General features: G+C 42.0%; 1 protein-coding gene across 1 annotated transcript in view; it reads right to left on the reverse strand.

Annotated features, from left to right (window-relative positions):
- Window positions 1–19993, reverse strand: part of kcnh2b (potassium voltage-gated channel, subfamily H (eag-related), member 2b) — a 120910-nt gene extending 100917 nt beyond the window's left edge. Inside the window, exons 1-4 of the mRNA XM_085467455.1 lie at window positions 19847–19993; window positions 18473–18689; window positions 17840–18171; window positions 17548–17759 (exon numbers count right to left, since the gene is read on the reverse strand). Of these exons, the coding sequence (XP_085323581.1) occupies window positions 17548–17759; window positions 17840–18171; window positions 18473–18689; window positions 19847–19985 (900 nt within the window). The 5' untranslated portion in view covers window positions 19986–19993. The remainder of the gene's footprint in view (window positions 1–17547; window positions 17760–17839; window positions 18172–18472; window positions 18690–19846) is intronic.
- Window positions 19994–20673: the final 680 nt, after the last annotated feature.

The raw sequence follows: 20673 nt of genomic DNA on the forward strand, positions 1-20673 counted from the left end.
CACACTACAAGAGTCGTATTCTTGTTGTGAGACAAGAACTACGTTGTTTGCTCCATACTCAGCAAAGTCTTCTTTAAACAACAAGAGTATTAATATAGAAAGATAAAAACCTGGTGCACGCTACAAGACTTTAACACAACAGTCATAATGAAGAGAGCGAATTGCCTCAAAGAGCAACACTTGGATAACTTCAGATAGGCGGAGTCAGACTAATCCAATAGTTTTTACTGTAGTGATTATATGCAGCAAAGCAGGGGAAGCAGCTACAGACTGGACTGTGGGGGTGAACATCACAGTCTGCCTGTGTGTGTCAGTGTGTGTCAGTGTGTGCCTGTGTGTGTCAGTGACAGAGCACCTCGGTGCCTTCCTCGGTTCACTCGACTGCCTCCCGAGATGAGCCCATTCTCTCGCCCCGCCTTGCCCCCTCTGTGCCCTTTGATGAATCGGTCCGAGGTGGGTCCCCGACTACCCCGCTAACTCGAACCGGACGCAACCATTTCCCAGGCGGGGTGGTGAGCAAAATCGATTGTGGAAGGCATGAAATTGGGAGAATCTTAAGCAAGCGAGAACTAAAATGACTGAAAGCTTGAGATTTAAATTTACTGACGCAAAAGAGAAGCCACAGGGAACGAGGTCTATTTCTATGACCTCCACCAGCACGTGTGTGGTAGCACGTGTGTGGTAGCACGTGTGTGTGCTCCATTCTCTCATCCGGTTTGTAACAACAAAAAGAAAAGCTTGAAGTGTTGATTGAATGCTAATATAATTTTGTTGGGTGTAGACAAACTTTGATCCTTACAAGTGTGCTGTGTATTGTCAGCATAATAATTCAGATATTACATCACATCGTACTTCTGCTGTAAGGTCAGACACTGATCTGAAGATGCAAATGATAATAATGTTGTATGGAGCTATTTAAAATAATGTTTCTTACTAACTCATTCACACACTGGATGATGAATGGGGATCTACTAATGATGACAGTATGAACATGTCTACATGTTATGAAAAAGTATCTTTTTTTTGGAAACAAAGTAACATTTTGATCAAAAATCTCAGTTAAACAACGACATAAATGCTACACATTATCCACATAAATAAAAAATAGTTATATTCAGCAATATATCAGCTATATTAAAATGGGTTTTAAGAGGGAAAATACACTTGCTGCTGTTTTTACTGCACTTCAAATTTGTGTTATTGTTCCTCAAACCCAACACAGACTGCGTCAGCTTTTCCACAAAGCTTTAAAACTCGCGTCATCACAGCAATGTAAAGCTGCTCAGACTAAAATATCTGGGCTTTAATGCTGTTAAATCCTTCTTTCGTCTCCGCAGGTAAACCATTCTGAACAGAGGTCTAGAAGTTGTTCATACGATTTGGCTGCTACTTGTTATTCTTATCTTACAAACTGTGACCTCGCAGATTGTAAGATAAGCGTTTGCAGTGACACAATGAGCTGATAGAAGATCTGATATCTGTAAACTCCTCGGTGGCTTTGAAGAAAGACCAAAACCATAGACTGAAACAGCGCGTCTGCAGCCTTAGTCGTAGTTACCGTAGCACGATGACTGAAGTGAAATGTACAGGTCACAGTACTTTAATGGAGGTGAAACTGCGGGAAAAATGGTCCTTGATGAACTGAAACGTGTGTGACAAAGCATTTCATTTGTGTTCCCTGCACAACAGCAAGTCTGCTCATAACAAACAGCATAATTAAGAGTGCAGAAGAAAAAAGTAATTTAACATACAGCAGATCATGGAGTTTAAGCTCTTTTACTCCAAGACTTTAAATGTCTGTTTATTCCTGCGTTTTATTCTTTTTACGTTCTTTATGCTTTTATGCATTTCTTCCATTAGTATATTTAGCACGCCCCTCTGCCTTGTTCCCCTCCTTTATTTATCATGCACCTTGTTTTCCCAGATCCAGATAACACAGCATATTGTAGCATTGCAATAGCACGAGATGGAAGGGCACCTTTTCAAGTCAGACAGTCATTTGCTCTGGCAAATATAGACAGATCTCAGCCATCAGACAGATATTCACACCACATCAGCTCTTGCGTCCAAGTCAAAAAAGTAACTAGGTCATACGTAAGCAGGGTAAATGACAGGCTAATCAATGGCTGCATATTGTCGGGACCTTGAGTCCTCTCTGATTCAATTACTTGCTATGATGAAGAAGGGCAGCCAGGCAGGGCGGCGGGCAGGCCAAGCCCACAACACTGTGATTAATGGGGCCAGGGCCAAGGAAATGGGTCATGGAGACAGAAAGCAGAGGAGAGACCAGAAAGGGGACGATAAAAAGAAAAAGAAGCAGAGAAAAGAACAGGAAGGAGAGAAATAATGGGAGGAGAAGCGAGAGAAATGACAGAAGTAGTAAGAAAGTGAGGATGGATGTGACGTACGCTGAGGATTTGTGGAGAAATAAGACGAGGTGAAGCAGAGAAGGATGAAGACTGTGTGGCATGACATCATTCCTCTGTTGCACTGTGAGGTTACATTCCTGCTGCTGTGGAAAATACGTTCACACACGTATCCAGATACAGTACAGTGTTGATAAGAGGATGCATTCACTAAGCATGTGTATGCGTCACTACAATTAACAGAAAACGGATTAGGTGAGCAGAGCCAACGCTACACGGCAGCTTCGCATAACCATCCGAGACTGGGTTGTTTGTGGTTTGTAACTGTGAATTTATCTCACTGCACTGGTTTCCACAGTTGGTGATGGGTGGTGCATCTGTAACTTACAGATGTTCCCATATTACCACATCTGGTGGTTCAGTTGACTAATCACAGAAACAGAATACAGTTGGAGTTTGGCATCCAAGCCCAGAGTTCATCACTCACCACAAACACGCGGCATAAACAAGTTGGGGACTGATGAGTAAATACCCCCCCAGAAACTAAGGTGGGTGCTTGGGTGGTGGAAGGGTGGGACAACAAGCAGCACTGCAGGTGAGCATAAGCACCGTCATTTAATAGGTGGAGGTGTGGCTTAAACTGACTGTGAGATTCTTCATTTCATTTATTTCTTTCACACTTGGTACAACAGTTTCCACAGTTAGTTCTTTCAGACAAACCAACCACACTGTCTATCAGTAAAGCAGGAAGTAGAAAATATTCATATTAAACCCCGCCCCCATCTACAATCCAACTTATTTTGCAAGCGGGCACCAAAACTCAAGGAACAAACTAACATTAACATTTATCCTAACAACACATTTCCAATCAGAACGTACCACTCCACATAGTAACAAGGAGAAAAGATGAGTAAATAAAATAAACGAGGCAAAAAATAATGGATCCTTATTAAATTAACTCCAATTTCATTCACATTCTTCATATTGAGTTATCGTTTTAAGCATGTAACACTTTTTAAAACAATGTAAATTTATACAACTCTTTAAATTATAATGAAGAGACTTCCACAGTCGTATACTCCTAACCGCTGGACTCATTAATCTTTGTTGTCCTAGCTAGCTGATGCTTAAAATGAAATTTCCTTCTGCTGTCTTCTCTCCTCGAACACGTTAAAAATACTCTTTGTAACTTAAAAGGCAAAATATTATTTTTAGCCTTAAACATAATTAATAGTGTGCGTAGTTTCACTAAATCGCCTAATTTTAATCATTTCAATTTTATAAATAATTTATTTGTATGTTCTCTATATTTAACGTTATGAATCATTTGTATCACTTTCTTCTGTAATAAGTTTAGAGGTTTTGTAGTATTCTCATATGTATTCCCCCAAACTTCCACACAGTAACTAAAGTATGAGAAAAACAGTGAAAAACATAAAATGCGCATTGTTTTATAGTCTAATAAATCTCTTCCATTTCCCAAAATATAAATGTTTTTAACCATCTTCTTTCTAATATACTCAACATGTGATTTCCACGTCAAATTTTCATCTACTATTACACCCAAAAGCGAAATTCAGTAACTCTTTCAATCAATTCTCCATCAATGGACATAATGACTTCTTCCTCCTTTACACGATTGCCAAATATCATGAATTTCGTTTTTGTCAGATTCAAAGATAATTTATTTACATCAAACCATTTTTTTAATCTTAACATCTCAGAAGTCATAATTTCAACCAAATCTTTCAAATTCTCTCCAGAGCAATAAAAATTTGTGTCATCTGCAAATAAAATAAAATGTAACCTTTTTGATACGTCACAGATATCATTAATATATAAATTAAAAAGTTTAGGTCCCAAAACAGAACCTTGAGGAACGCCACATACAATCTTCAATCTTTCAGAGGTGTTGCTGAGATAATGTACATATTGCGACCTATTTTCTAAATAACTCCTTAACCAATTCAATGCCACTCCTCTCACACCATAGTTATACAATTTAGAAATCAAAATATAATGTTGTAACGCGTCAAAAGCTTTTTTAAATCAACGAATACCCCCACTGTATATTTGTTATTATGGGTTGCAGATGAAATATCCTCAATGAAAGTCAACAATGCTAATGCCGTTGATCTATTTTTACGAAATCCAAATTGATTTCCATTTATTAGTTGATTTTTTTCAATAAAACTATCAAGTCTTTGTGCAAAGAGTTTTTCAAGCACCTTTGAAAGCTGTGACAAAAGAGACACTGGCCTATAGTTGTTAAAACTACGCTTATCTCCTGATTTATATGAGGGTCACTTTTGCCACTTTCATTCTTTCAGGAAATACTTCTGATTGTAACGAGAGATTCAAAATATAGCAAAGAGGAATACTTATACAGTCTAAAGTCTTTTTAATTATAACCATGTCTATACCATCACAGTCAGTAGATTTTTTATTTCTAAAGTTTTCTACAATTGCTATGATTTCTTTTATGGTAATATCAGCCAAGAATATAGAATTAACCACTCGCCTTTCTCCTTTCCAGGCTTCATATTCTGGGTCGTCATTTTTCCTAATTAAATTTGCTAAAGTGGGTCCAACATTTACAAAAAAGGACGTGAATTCGTTTGCTACTTCAGTCTTGTCATCGACAACTTGATTATTCTTAAAGAAATAAATAGGCCGATCTGAGGGTGTGTTCTTGTTACCTAATACTTCTTTAAAAATATTACAAATACCAACTTATTTTTATAAACTTTATATTTCATTTCCGCATTCTTAGTTCTCTGTGTTATATAGTCCCTATATAAATTATTTTTCCTCTTACACGCATTTGCAAGACCCTTAGTTATCCAAGGTTTCATATTCTTATTCTTTTTCTTATACTTAAATGATACCAGTGGACAATGTTTATCATACAAGGCCAAGTAAGTATTTAAAAGCTCCATATGCAACGTCGACCTCATTAACATAATCCAGTCCACTTCCATGAGATCTTGTCTGAACTTAATTGCCTCGTTATTTCTTAACCTTCTGTGACTCATGAAACCAACTTCTTCCTTTCTTTTCATATTTAAATCAAAAATAAAAAAGATGGTAGATGATCACTTATATCATTTATGATGAGGCCACTCATAATATTACTCTCCAAACTATTAATGAAAATATGATCAATTAGTGTTTCTGATTTATCTGTTATTCTACTCGGCTTTATAATTAAAGGATAAAATCCCTTACCAAGTAATAATTCAAAGAATCTGACGCAGCCTTATCATTTGCCTCTTTACAAAGATCAATATTGTAATCACCACACAAACATACAGTCTTATTTCCCTTAGCCTTACTCAATGAGTCTTCTACTGCTTCTGTAAATAACTCAATCTGTGACCCTGGTTTCCTATATATGCACGTTACAATTATATTACTTCTTCTTTCTATGTCCAACTCCACTGTCACAGACTCCCTTACATCGTCTATAGCCACAGACATATATTCAACGTTTTTACATTTCAAATCACAATTAACAAAAAGTGCCGCCCCTCCTGCCTTCTTCTTAGTTCTGTTTGCAAAGTATAAATCGTACCCTTCGATACAGAAACCCCCTCTTCTCATCTAACCATGTTTCAGACGGAGCAATTATTTGAAACCTGCCTCTCAAACTATACAGAAAATCTTTAATCGAAGCAAAACGTCTGCAATGAATATGAATGAATGAAAATGTATTAGCTATTTCAACCTTATCCCTGAATTGCTCCTCTGTATAATATTCACATGTGACATTAATTGTATAAAGCACGTTCCTTTCAGGGCCAATACCTGCTTCAAAATCATGGTTTATGATCTGAGTCTATTATTCTAAGAATATCTATTGACCTCAAAAAAGAAAGGGATCCTTAACAATCGCACATTTATTTATCGACATATTTTAAGTTGATCTTTTCTTCTTCCATGTCCAATTTACAACTTCCTCTTGTCCTTTTCCACCTGAAGTAGCATCTGTTCTGGTAAAGGATGAACTAATTGTTTTTAAGCTCATATCCGTGATAGGTCGTAACCGTCTGCCTATCTTGAAATGTTATCTCGTATAAACGTCCAGTTCCTCCAGATCCTTAATCGTTATAACCTTGGCTTCTTCTGTTGTTCCATTAAGTTTAATCATCACTTTACAGTTCCTCATCCAGGTTGCTTGAGTCTTTTTCTCCTTCCGTAATATGCGAGCTTGTCTCGCAATATCTGCATTTCTTTTTGTAAGATGTTCATTCAAATATACTCGGCTTCCTCTCAAAAGGCTGGACCGCCTCAGCAAGTCAACTTTGTGTTTACGGTTTACAAATCTCACTACAATTGCTGGAGGAGCATTAATGTGCCTTCTAGGAAGGGTATAGCATGCAGATATATTATTACTATGCAGGGGAAGTTTTTATTCAAGAAGAGTGCATCATTGGTTTATGTGATGAAGAGAAATGATAGATTCCTGGATTTATTAGTCAGATGCATTTCTTTCTTTTCTTTATTTTGTTTCCCCCCTGTGAGCTGTGAGTTCCAGTGTTCCTTTCCCTTCAGCAGTCTGCTTTGTCTTCCCTTTTTTCCTTGGATTTCCTTTCATGTTCCAGCCTCTCTTCTTTCCCAGTATCACTTTGGTCTCCCACGGTCTCTCCAGGTTTCTCTGAACCTTCTTTTTCACTTCCTCTGTCATGCCACCTGGCTTTCAAAGTCTGCCATTGATATTGTGTGTGTGTGTGTGTGTGTGTGTGTGTGTGTGTGTGTGTGTGTGTGTGTGTGTGTGTAGCCTGCCAACAAAGGTAAAAGGCATTCAATCAGAGTGGAAACAGATTGGGAAGCTTTCCTGCCTGGGTGTGAATGAGACTGATTCAGTTAGCCAATCCCTGCTGAGCAGATACACCCGGACAGGAAGGGATCTGGCTGATAATGTGTTCGCTCGAGTTTTGGAGTAAAACTGTTCCTATTTTTCTGTTTGTTTGTTTTCTTTTAAAAAAAAACTTTTTCAGACCCCTTCTGACATATTATCTCTACATAATATTTTATCATTATTTGATTATTTAGTTTAAATCCATAAATTAACTGAAGTGAAACTTGCTGGCAGAAATTTCCGTTTCACCTTAAGTTGAGTAAAATTTTCCACCTTCAAATGTGTCGTCGTGTTATCTCTAAGGCACACAAGAATCTACTTGAAAGCAGCTAATGTTTTATAGAGCGTTACAAATAGCCAAATCAATGTCTCTCTAATGTTGTTTGAATGAGGTGGTTCTCACCAGCAGGAGGGGGAAATAGATTACTCTCGTATAGATTATGTGCCTGAGAATGAGCACATTTGTTAAGCACAGACAACATCCTCAAAGTCACCATGACACTCTACTCCTGTTCCAACAATAATTCATGGATTCATTACTAGAAAACGGGATAATAGTTAGACTCACTGTTTCTCAAACACCTGACAGGAGGTCATAAAGAGCTCATATGAGCTTTGTAATTACCACTGGTCGATTGATCCTCCTAATATTTCAGAGATGGCAGAAAAAGGCAGACAGATTAAATTAAACTGTGGAATTAATTAGGTTCATTTAATTGGAAGGATCAATTTTAGTACAACAAGGTGTCGATACAATAGCTCACCTCAAATTCAAACAGAAATGAGGCAGGTCTCATCGTCTTGCGTTTCACGCATGCACAGGACTGGAATGTAAGCGTTTTCGGCCGTTTTGATGTGGACGCACAACTCTGTGAAAACGTCTGAAAACGTTAGTGTGGACGTGGAGCGTTTTCAGGCGAAAACGGCATTTTCAAATCTATCCAGGCTAGTGTGGACGTAGCCTAAGAGGAGCATTCAAAGGCGAGCATCTGTTGGCCAGGCCTGTGTCCGTGAGGCTTGGTCGGGCAGAGAAAGAAATAATATGGATCCAACAACCTGTGGGCCCACCACCCACATGGAGGGGCATTGGGCTCAAGTGGAGTGTTAACTGGCTGGTATGCAAAGTTGGTGAGCTAGGCAAGTAGACCCTCAACACTGCAGACTGGTTTCTGGAACAAGGACCATCAGCTTGCTGGCAGGTAATGGTAAATGGACTGGTTCTTATATGGTGCTTTTCTACTCTGAGCAGTCAAAGCACTTGGCTAGGTAAGGAACCTGAGCTAGGAGGTGGAGTATTACCATCTATATCGTGGTGGGGGGCGGCATCGCGGGCATCGACACAAAAAAAAAAAAAAAATTGCTCGTACTCATGCTGCCCCGACGTCAGCCAGCGCATATCGGGAATGGCACAGGCACCGATCGGTTTTCTATCGCCCATTTGCTGTGAGCAAGGGCGCCCTGCGTTTGCGAGGTGCGCCTGCTGCTGGCGGTACAGGGAGGAGAGGGCGGGGCGGCGGGAGATTCTCTGGCTGGCTGGAGCAGCATCTAATAATCAACTCGCAAAATAAAACGAAAATAAAAACAAACCAACAAAAACACCAGACATCATGATACAGACTTATAATTTGCACCGATGTTTTTTCGAAATTCTGTACGCGAAAAGTGAGCGCGAGAGCCCTCGGTGCACCTGCTCGCTGCTGAAGTCAAAGTAAACTTTATTGTCATCTCCGCTACAGACAGTCCAGCATATAGAGAGACGAGGCTCCAGTTACAGCAGTGCAAGTAAACAAACAATAAATATAAGAAGAGTAAGAAAATAAATATACGCTTTAGGACTCGGGGTAAAGGATCAATAACAATTTAAAATTTACAGTTTGATGATTTAAAGTCTCACACAAGCCGTCGAAAGGGGAGGGGGGCCGGCTGCTTCCAAATAGAGCACATTTCATTCATAATGATGTAAATCCAAGCCCATCATGTATTCATGATTTGAATCCTGGGTTGTGTGAAATCCCAGAAATAAACCATAGACAAAGTGAATCTGTGAACTAAGGTGTAGGTTGTAGGGGATGGGTGTTCATACTGGAGTGCAAAATTAAAACCAGTGGAAGATGGACAAGAAAAGTCATCAGGTGCTCAGTTTAGAAAAAAGAGAAAAGAAGAGGAGGAGAAACAACAGATGCAGGTAAGCAGATGTGTGATTGGATGATGGCAGGTCATCCTGAAACAATCAGAATCAGAATACTTTATTAATCTCTAAGGAAATAATGTGGGTTACAGTTACTCCAAGAAGAAATGGTAAAAATAGTAACAATAACAAACTAAACTCCAAACATCACATTATGTTACAGATTTCAATATTAATTAGTCATCGTCAGTTGTTGATTTGTCCTGTTCTCATTGTATGACGAATTATGATGGCTGTGGTAGCCTTTTATGTTAATGTACAATCCTTAATATGTTCTGTGTGTGTGTGTGTGTAGGGGGGGGGGGGGGGGGGGGGGTGGTCAGAGGGAGTGTTCGCCCAGGGCACCAAATAGGCTCGACCGCCACTTGGTACGGGGATACTCTCAAGCCCCCGGCTGAGAGCTCGTTGTGGAGTTTTCTCTGGGCAGCAAACAAACATCAGCTAGATGTTTACCTGGTATTCTTGGAGTCTTTAGGTGGGATCATGAAAGAGAGGAGCACAGCTGGCTACAGATCATCACCTAGTGCAGGGGTGTCAAACTCCAGGCCTCGAGGGCCGGTGTCCTGCAGGTTTTAGATCTCACTCTTGGTCTACACACCTGAATCAAATGATTAGTATCATTACCAGGCTTCTGGAGAACTTAAAGACATGTCAAGGAGGTCATTTAGCCGTTTGAATCAGCTGTGTTGGATCAAGGATACATCTAAAACCTGCAGGACTCCGGCCCTTGAGGCCTGGAGTTCGACACCTGTGACCTAGTGGCAAGTGAAATCTGATGGTGGGAAAGGTTGCCAGACAAACTTCGTACTCAGTACTTGTTTGTTTGAACTGGAAACAGCTGGCGGAAGCCCATGTCTGTAGGGTTTTTAGCTGCCACATCTTCCATCTGGCATCTTGTATCCGAAGGGAAGTTGAGAGCAGAGACTTCCACTGCTGAGGTGGTTGGCAGGACCTGTTGTTATAAGGTCATCGAGGCCAACACATCACCCTCATCCTCCAAGGGAAAGATTCTCCATGGTGCTGGAAAGGAGGCTCTAGTGGAGAGTTCGGATAGAGTTTTATAATCTCCATGTCTCTGTGGATTTTTTAGACATGGAGAAGACTGATGACCAGTTTCTCTGGGGGCAAGAATATGGGGTTCTGGGACCATTACTTCCACCAGGCCCGTGTATAACAAAAGTGAGAGCTGTCCATGTCTGTGACATAACATTAAGCATGTTTTCAGTTGGTGTTGGACTCCTTAATGGTTGCTCCTTCTCTATAATTCTGTTTGATTTTTAAGGACAGGATCTCAAAGTAGCAGGTGTGAGGAGGATGCTTGCTTTTCATAAACTGGAGGTTTGGAGGTTTATGCTAAACTTGGGTCGTCTTCATGTCAGCATTAATGCACGAATTGTCACGGTGAAGAGAGAGTTGAGCCAAAAGGCGAAGTTTTCAATTTATCAGATCGTCTACATCCCAATCCTTACTATGGCCATGAAATCTTGGCAAAGGCTGAAAAAGTAAGGAATGCAAGCACCCAAAATGAATTTCCTCTGTAGGGTGGCTTGGCTCAGCGTTAAAGACAGAGTGAGGACCTCAGGCATCCAGAGCTTGGATTAGAGCCTCTGCTCCAGTGTATTGAAAGGAGCCAGTTGGGGGAGTAGACCCAGAACCTGCTGGAGAGATTGTATATCTCAGGATCAGTGGGAAATCTATGTCAGGACTAAGTTGTAACCACAAAGCCTCTGAAAACATATGCTTAGTTACGGCATCACCAGATCTGCATCTCCGTACAAATGTAACTACACGTTGCATTGATGCAACTATTGTGATTGGCTTGTTCACACCCATCTGCTCCTCCTATGCATGTCTGATTACAATTAATCAATCAAACAATCATTGTCTCTATATAAGGAGTTATAAGGATTTCTGAAACTATCGGAATGAATGTGAATACACAGAAAAGTGAAAAAACTTGCTTGCCCTTAAAACCCGCCCCCCTCTCTCTCTCTCCCCCCCGGACTACAACAAAGAATAGGAGGAAAAAGTCCCAGACCTGGTGTTTTATTTGCAGTTACTGCTGCATATAAAAATTCGGGGCATGACCACAAGGTAATTAAAACATAATGCACCTTGCACAGGCATAAATGCTGTCGATGATGTCAGCCACTTGTGCAGGTGATACCACAGGCTCTAACTCAGGCCTTAGTCTGCCGCCGCTGCAACCTGGCTTTGGAAAATTGGAAGATAATCAATGGATGGATAACAAATCCTAATTCCAAAGCAAAGCTGAATTATTTTCACTGTGTACATCTACAGTCACACACTCAAAGAAACTCCTCACTCCTGACACACACCAGGAAAGGTCTGGAGGCAATCCTTTTGTTTGATTCACGTTCTTCAAGAGACTGACAACATGCTTCTTTGTTTCTTTGTGGGTCACTAAACTCACATGGAGGAAGCACTCCATCAGTTTGAGGCATTGAGGCAGAGCCGCTGAGCAGGTGGCTAAATTACAGTGTGTCACATGCTTCCAGACTCTATTCTAGCCCATTTAACTGACAGATACTGGGACGCTCAGGCATGTGCTTTTCTCACCCAATTATTAAGACGTTGGAATTTAAAAACTGGTCCCAAATGATAAAGATAACCTAACTCAAGAAGAGACAGGGCACTGCAAATGTCTGCAAACATGAGGATTGTTTGAGCTATCCAACACTTACTAAATCCGATGTTTGCAGAGTCTTTTTTCTTTTAATTGCTGCACAGCACAACCTATCCTCCGACGATGGTTCTATGACAAACACGTGGTGACGGTAAAGGGATGTATACAGTGTGTGCAGAATAAAGTGTATTCAATATAAAAGGTTTTATAATGGCTATCAATCGTAAACAACAGCTGCAGATGTTAAAAGAAAAGCGTACGGCTCAGTAACACTTTGCTATAACCCCTCACTTCTGTCCTATTTAAAGGACGTAACCCTGCTGTGGGACTTTGCCAGAGGTGCATCTCTCACCAAAACAACTGCAGAGCCACATTAGAGTACCCCCCACCCCCCAGTGCTCGGTGCTTTCTAAGCAAAAAATATGTGGTCCTACTAAAAATACCTGCTTTAAAATCATTCATGCCACACGCTATTCAGAGAGCTAATGCATACTCATGACCCTATGCAAATGTTCATCATCAGACTTTGACTAATAGGGAATTAATTAATGCAACAACGGGGAGCAGAGCCACAGTGTGCACTAACAAACAGAGCAGGGGCATGCAGGGAATCTAACTCTGATCAAAGCCCCTGGTTTACTTTTAATCTTAACAAAACATGGTTTTAAGTTTGCGGCAGATTGTTCCTGATGCATAATTAAAGCTCGACTGTGACATTGCAGTAGTTTTATAACACAGCATCCAACTCTAAAGCATTTCAGCTGCTGTAAGTGGGTTGAGCCCACTGCAGCTGTCAAAGGATGTCTATGTGCCACTTTTTAAAGCCAGTGTTAGAAAATAGGATTGATGCCCTGGCATGTGTGGAACAGCAAAAACAAAAATAGAAGAGAATATGCTCACTTAGTTCTTGTCCAGTCGGTGGACAAATGCACAGCCTGCCTACTGCCTGACACTCCAGATGGTTTTGCACACAGAACTATGTGGGATGTTTTGGCAGGTAATGGGAGACACCTTTTGTCTATTGCTGTATCACAGGTGGCACTTAACCAATCAGATCAGCGAACCACCACCCGTGAAGACAGCTGGTGAATCAAACTCAGCTGAGAGAAGAGGGAAGCATGTTTTCCACTGAGGAAACGTTCATCTTTGTTTGAACCCTCTGTGGTTCTCATTAACTTAATACTTAAGCAGGGATGGACACTAATCTCTTCAGAAGCCTTCATGGTTGTTTTTAAAGGACTGTCGTCACACAGGAAACACACCTGTAGATGCCATGAGGTTCTGCCGCAAGCTCACCTGCAGAGACAACCTCTGGCTGTTGAACCATAACTTCCTCAGTCTGTGCAAGCAACTTTACAGAATCAATATCTGTAAATGTTACATGCATGCAGTGTTTCAGTACATACACTTATATATTAAGCACTTTGAAGGCACAGAAGACGAGGCACACACTGTATCAATACCCATCCCAACTTTTCCTTTCCTCATGTTCTGCAAAATCAGCTTATTGATGGAATATGTCAGTCTGTAACAGCAGTATACATCCAGTGCCCTATATTCATGCTCCCTGTGCAGCACAGCTCAGAGCTCACGCTGGCTTCACACACAGGAGAAACATGGATTATGGCACACAGAGAGTTTGAGACCATTACCACCAACAATGACTAAGTTGATTAGGGTTCCTTGATTTATGTGCGTGTTTGTCTGCAGAAATATATTCCAGTAAAACATTGGAGCCTAAGCTGGCTCAGACAAACGCACCAAATAAATCACTTTAATTAAGACTATTTTTGTCACTCCACAGTTTTTCCACCACGGTGCTCAGCAAAAATCTTGCACAAATGTCACCTCATTTTTAAAAACACTTCTTATGGGTAAAAGTTATTATATCCATAAGAGCTAAAGTGTGCAGTTCAACCTGCATTAATCCAGCTGCAAGACGTTCATATACAGGGTATATACTACTGGCTCACAACCTCTCTCTGACTGCATATATAGCATCGGCCATTTTCAAATGTTGCAGAGTTTGTGAAAGACACACATGTGTGTCGTTCAGCATTGCTCATTCTTCACAGTATTAAAGTGCAGAATGCTGGTTAAAAAGCAACGTCAGTTTTATAACATGCTCCTATTGTGCTGCAGTGTTGAACAGTTACAGGGTTAGCAGGTTGCTTTAGTAAAAGTGTTAAACAGTGATGCCGTACTCCCAGGAAACTAAAACAAAACATTTAAAAACTACCCAGACTACTTTACGCTTTATGGCGTGTCATGACTGTTGCACTGCAGTGCTGCTGCTGGCACCTTGTGGAGTCACAGTCTGAGTTAGCTGCTGCGCTCTCACTGATAGAGAAGGATGGAAAACACCTTTTGTTTTGTTTGCACCGATAAATGCTGCTGCCTGCAAGCTGCAGTCAGAACATTATTCAGTTTTTGCTTCTATAGTGTAAAAGTCATATAGTTTCCTCGAATTATCACGATACAATGTGAAGGTTATACCAACAAGCCCTACTATCCACACAACACTTCCAGTGGAAGCTGAGCTCAGCTGCATGTGCTGCGTAATCCTCTAAAGCATTACATTGCACATCTCTCCCACTCTGTTTCTACTTTGGAAGTGAACCTGCGCATCACTGTTTGGCCTGCAAAGACCAGCAGAGCTCCAAGAAGCCACACTTCGCTTTTTATGGTTTAATATGAACAGTAAGACTTGTGAAATGTAGAAAAATGGGTTTTAGTACTGCAACCTCACTCTTTCAGAGATCGGTGGCTCATCAGAAACAAAACAACTTCCTCATCATAGCTTTAAACAGACGCTTCATCAGTAACACACACATACGCATTTATTCCGTGGACTTCTCATGAGGGAGTGACACAAGTCATTTCTTTATCAGAAAATGCAGAATGCTGCAATTTGCAAAGGAGAGAAGAGGCAGAAATCTAGTTTGTCGCCCCACTGTGGGGTTTCTGACACACTTACAACGCTGCCACATAGAATGGGAGAAAGTAAATGCGACACACTGTGTAGTAAATAATGACAGGCGCAAAAGTCATCACCACTTCAACAAAGAATTACAACTTCTGCGATGCCACATAATCGAAACACAATTCTTGCATTTGTTTTTAAAAACACTGGAGTGGAAACAGAAAAATCCATCAGCCTTAAAAGCGTTGATTGCACACGTCTCCCTAACATCACAATAACACGACTACACAACAAACTATATTTCTTCGGTAAGATCTTTAGGAGATAGTAATGATGGGTCCTACAGCTCTGCTGCTGTGTGCCATCCATGGCTCCATTTATATCTTAATGTCAATAATTGTATTTATTTATTTATTATATTATATAACTGCCCTTCTATGCAGCCCCACAATGTTTCTGTTTCAGTGTTTCTTATGCATACACCATGTATATCGTTCACTCACACATATGTATACATATATATTGCTTTTTATGTTTTTCCCTCGTTGTAGATTGTTTTCTCTTCTCTACTTTTGCACCTTTGTGGTCCAGCTACCCAAATCTGCTGTGCAAGAAACTGCACAATGACAATAAAACCCTCTAAGTCTCTAAGACGGGAGTGACAGGACGCCGAGTCAAGAGCCAGCATGTGTGAGTAGCTCTGGGTATCAGAGAGCTGCAGGGTGTGAGTGAGTTTAGCCTGCTGTGTGTGCGGCTGCCTGTGGTGTGTCTGAAGCATACACGCGCAGGTATGGGTATATTGTATGGGTGTTGTAGTCTAGTTAGTTAGTTAAATAGTAAGTTAAATAACTGTTCATTATGACACATGACTATAGTCACCAAGGCCAGGAGCATCGCTGCATTGTACATGTTTGTCCCCCAAAAAGACTTCTGCTTTCAGGGAATCGTCTCATGCTTCACTACTGAAATATCTGTCCACTGTTTAAACTGCGTAATACGTCAGTCAGCACACTTCTATACCCCCATACAGAAGGTCAGTTTGAGTGTGTGCAGCTCATAAATGTGCAGAATGTCTGCACGAGGTCTTCCTCAGGACATCAGATGTTTTTGAAACATGTAAATTATTTAGCCTTGTTTGCCGTTCAGCATCTTCTTCTCTGCTGCTCCGAGGGATCGCTGCGCTTGTCATCACCTATTTGATGCTGCCATCTACAGGCACAGCCCGGAAAGGCAGGCGCTCTGCTCACAACAAGCCCTGTTTGCCAGGCATTTGCCACACAGACTGAAGAGTCCGAAGCTTTAAAGCTCAACCACAGTCGTACATTCAGCTGAGTCTAAAGGTACACTGATCCCTGAATAGACTGACAAACAGCAGACTCTGGACTCCACAGTTCAGAGGTCAGAGGGCAGGCGGAGGCAGTTCTTTAGGGGACTTTTGGGAACGTATGGGGCTTCACAACAAATATAGAAAAACACTCAGCAACTATGTGATGTTATTAGGGGCTCTTGTTTCGTAGGATTTCCTTTTCCTTCCACATGACCCCCTGCTGTTCTTCTTCTCTCTTCTCATTCAGTAAAGTCGTGCAGGAGGGAGGTTACACGGATGTCAGACATATATGTGCTGATGAAACCACCTCGTGATTTTTCCTTTCTTCTAACAGCTCTATAAATAGCACACAGCTGGTACTGCTTTCTCCATCTGCACTGTATCATAACTGCACCACTGGCTAATACACGTGTATACACACACACACACACACACACACACACACACACACACACACACACACACACACCCTTTGATTTTGCCAGCTGCACCTTAGCATGATAACGTTTCGATAGAAGTAAAGCCCTCTGGATCTTGCAGGAGATTCAGGCGTTAATAAAAAAACATAAAAACGTTACTTTGCTAACAAAAAGCAGATTATTATGCAAATATCAATCAGATGAAGATGTCACTTCTGTAAGAACACATACTGGGACGCAGAAATATGCATATGTAAAGTCTATATAGCAGTTCAAAGACTCAGCACACTGTGAGCCAAGGACAGGTAATCTGTGATGGCACATCCCAGCTCACAGGCTCATCATCATCCTCTGAGTTTAAAAACAAACAAAAACAATCCTCAACTGCATCCAAAGTAGACAAGAAGCTGGTCTGGGGTGAGATGCCTTGCTTGGTAAATGCAGCAGTCGGTAGCACAGCAGAACAACGACTCCGATGAGCCTGTCCTGCCTTTAGAAGTTCAGTACAGGTGTCTATTGCGTCTTTTTAAGCAAATTACGTGAAAAAATACAGTTTTTCATGTGTGCAGAAGTACATGCTTATGCCTAGCCTCTGGACTGTTAGAAGTAAGCAGATTACTGGCCTACCACCTTTCAGCATCATCATCTCTTTGAAACTCGGTCAGTGGCCTTCACTCAAGCACTTTTTGCCCCGAAACACTTACAACAAGTGCAAATGGCTTGCAGGCCCTTGATGATTTATGCAGGCTGGCAAAATGTCACAAAAATAATGCCTCTGCTGGACATCGGGCACACTGCACATGGACTGTGTCCTACCTGTGTGACCTTCTCTGTGACGTTGTGTGTCCGGTCAATGAGTTTGCAGGGTGCTATGATGTCCATCTCCCCCGAGGGCAGAGCAATGAGTGGGTCCGGTTTGAAATCCACAAAATTGAGCGTGATCTGAGGGATTTTGGAAATGGTGCGGTACCGCATGAGGTCAGAGTCTGACGTGGAGTTCAGTATGTTCAACTTGCTGTTTACTGCACCTGGAAATATGCAAATGAAGTTCAACAATCAGGTAAGAAAACCAGCAGGAAAACATTTGATCCCACCTGCGCCTTCTCACCGGTGCTGCTGCTGGCCGGCCGGATGCTTGGCCGCCGGTTCTTCCGATCCCATTCCGGCCTCATGGCCTCGATCTCGTCTACGGAGGAGGCGCGACGCATGCTGTGAAAGCTTTCTCGCGAGCGGCTGTGCGACAGAGAACAGTTGGAGGCCGAGCCTTCGGGGTTGAGGCTGAGCCGGTGGTGGGGTGCTACGCAGGGTGTGGAATGGGTGAGGGGACCCACCAGGTGGGCTCCGTGAGTTTGATGTGGTGGAACGGCTACTGGAGGCTCAGAGCACAATAAGGTGCGTTGGTCTTCCTGGCGGTCTTCAGGCCAACTCTGTAGCGCTGACCTGGGAAACACAAACAACGAATATTTCCAGATCCGAGAGACTCCAGTGTCCTGGTAATCAGCCAGGACACTGGACATTGTTGACTGAAGTCAAAGAATTTCACAATGAGCTCAAAAAGGCCATAAACACGAGAGATGAATCCCTGTGACTGGAGTTAGCAGAGGTGATGAGGCACAGACAGCTGGCAGCTTTGCAGCCAGTGTCTGCAGCAACATGTAGCTTAAAGCTGAAATTAACTTTAGAGTGATTTTAGAATGTGAACATGTTCATCTCTGCAGTAATGTTGAAATCAAGCATCTACCTGCTTCCACTCAGCTTCTCCTGGTGATTTGGTGGCAGTGGGGGGAGGGGCAGAAATTCCCCCAGACCTAAGGACTCGGGGCTACGGTGGTCCTCTGGGTGTAGCGACACCGGCGTTGCTGTGGGGATGTGTCCGGCCTCTGCGTCGTCCAGAGAAGCTTTACTGTTGGACAGGGAGCGCAGCAGGGGGAGACGCAGCTTGAAGCCTCGTGGGCGACCTGGTGGTGAGACGGAGGAGGGATAAGACTATTAACCTGGAGAGTGACAGGTGCACCTCCAATATGGCAGAAATGGGTATTATATTAGAATAGTGAGACAAGCACAAACCGCTGGAGCAGGTTTTCAGTGGTAGGCGTCATGCTAGGACAGAGAAAGAGCTAAACATGCATCAGCCTTCAGAATAAAGCTGCAAAACCAATCGACCAGAATGCAGGGGCAGCAACTCGGATTAAAATGTGGGCTTAGCCACAAAGTTATGAGATACTTGATTCCGGATATTGCTGTGTCCTATTCCAGATGCTGCTCCCCTGGGTTATCCCTCTAGGACATTAAGAGCATAGATCGACAGCTAACACAAATATTCAGGATTTACAAGAACAAAAGCATCTAATAATAGCAGGACCACCTGGTCTATCTGGAAGGCAGAATGAACAGTTGATCCAGGTGAAGCAAAGTGAGCATCACGTCCAATTTGGATTAAAAAACATGGGAATTAAATAAGCAGCAATACATCCCGAAAATGTTCCACACTGAGCCACAAACGACACTCACTCTACTTATACCTCACTAAACCAAAGAGAAAACACAATCAGCTGTGTGGAGCACGCTGTCTCATTGTGCATCACGGGCCACATACACAACATTGTGATATTAGGGGACACACAAGTGAAGCTGCCCTTTCTGTTCAACTACAAATTTAGCTGAGATGCCAAAATATAAGAAAACAGTTTTAATTTTTCCACATGCTAAACAAACGCTGCTGCAGTACAAGAAATGTGTCAGTGTGATTCTCTGGACTTAAACTATAAGAAAAAAATGGTGAAATGAAAGAAAAAGTCGTGGTAGCTCATCACCCCGACTGTACTGCAGTTACAGAGTAATTACAAATTACACATGTCACTTTTACATTAATGTTTTTTACTTCCCAAAGGGTCACACCGTCACACTTTCTGTCTAGTGGGCCAGATTTGAGTTTTTGCTGGGCCAACTCTGGCCCAGGGCCTTATGTTTGACACCGGTGGTGTAATAACAGAAACGAAAGCTGCATTCACATAAGGGCGTCAGAGATGCTTTTCTTGTCTTTGTGTAAACGGTGACGTTACAGGAAAAGCACAGAGAAGAACAGACAAACATCAAACGTTGCGCTCGTGGTTACCTGTGACGAGCCAGGTGGGCAGGCGGTGGTTCAGCTCCTGTTTGTGGTCTCGGAGAGACTCGTCTGTCATGACCTCGAAATTGAGGATGAACATGATCACCACGCCATCCTCGTTCTTCACTGGCACCACATCCACCATACACAGGATGCACTGGCCTGCAGGGGGCAGAGCAGCAGATGGGGCAGGTTACGATGGCATGCACAGGCAGCGAGGCTGGGTTTAAAACTTGATTTCAAATTACTTTACAGTGGTGGTGTTACTGGAGCAACATCAAAGCACAGATAAGAGCAGAATTCAGTCACAGTTCAAGCTTTGTGTAATGACTTTGTGAACGTCTACATAATCAGTTTGTTGAATCGTGTGAGCGTCTCAAATGCATCCGTGCATCTCACACTGTGAATTACAAAGGCCTGCTTTCACACACACACTCAAATATACTAAAGTACACGGTTCTCTCTCCTTATTAAATGTGCATCTGTGTTTAATCAGCTCACACACCATCTTCCATACGAGGCTAATCTGCCACACGAGTGCTAAAACAGCTAAGTAAGCGTGAAATGAAACCACACACAGGAGAGCGTCGCACAAACACAAAATAAGCTGCTATTCTGCTTTTGACACCATGAATGTGAGCTTGCAATTGCATTAACATGCATGTATACACACAGCAGTATCGTCATCATCCTCATCAGCAGCGTGATGTAAAATGATGATCTGACTGAAAGAAGTGAAGACAAAACTGTTGCAACATAGTATCAAAGTGGAGGAAATTCCAGGACATCTATTACACACATTCTGTGTACACAGTGAAATCTGTGAGTTTCCT

The sequence above is a fragment of the Copadichromis virginalis genome, linkage group LG9 (genome assembly GCF_057382275.1).
Source record: "Copadichromis virginalis isolate Kocher_CV1m ecotype Utaka linkage group LG9, C_Virginalis_male_GT1.1, whole genome shotgun sequence".
NCBI lineage: Eukaryota > Metazoa > Chordata > Actinopteri > Cichliformes > Cichlidae > Copadichromis > Copadichromis virginalis.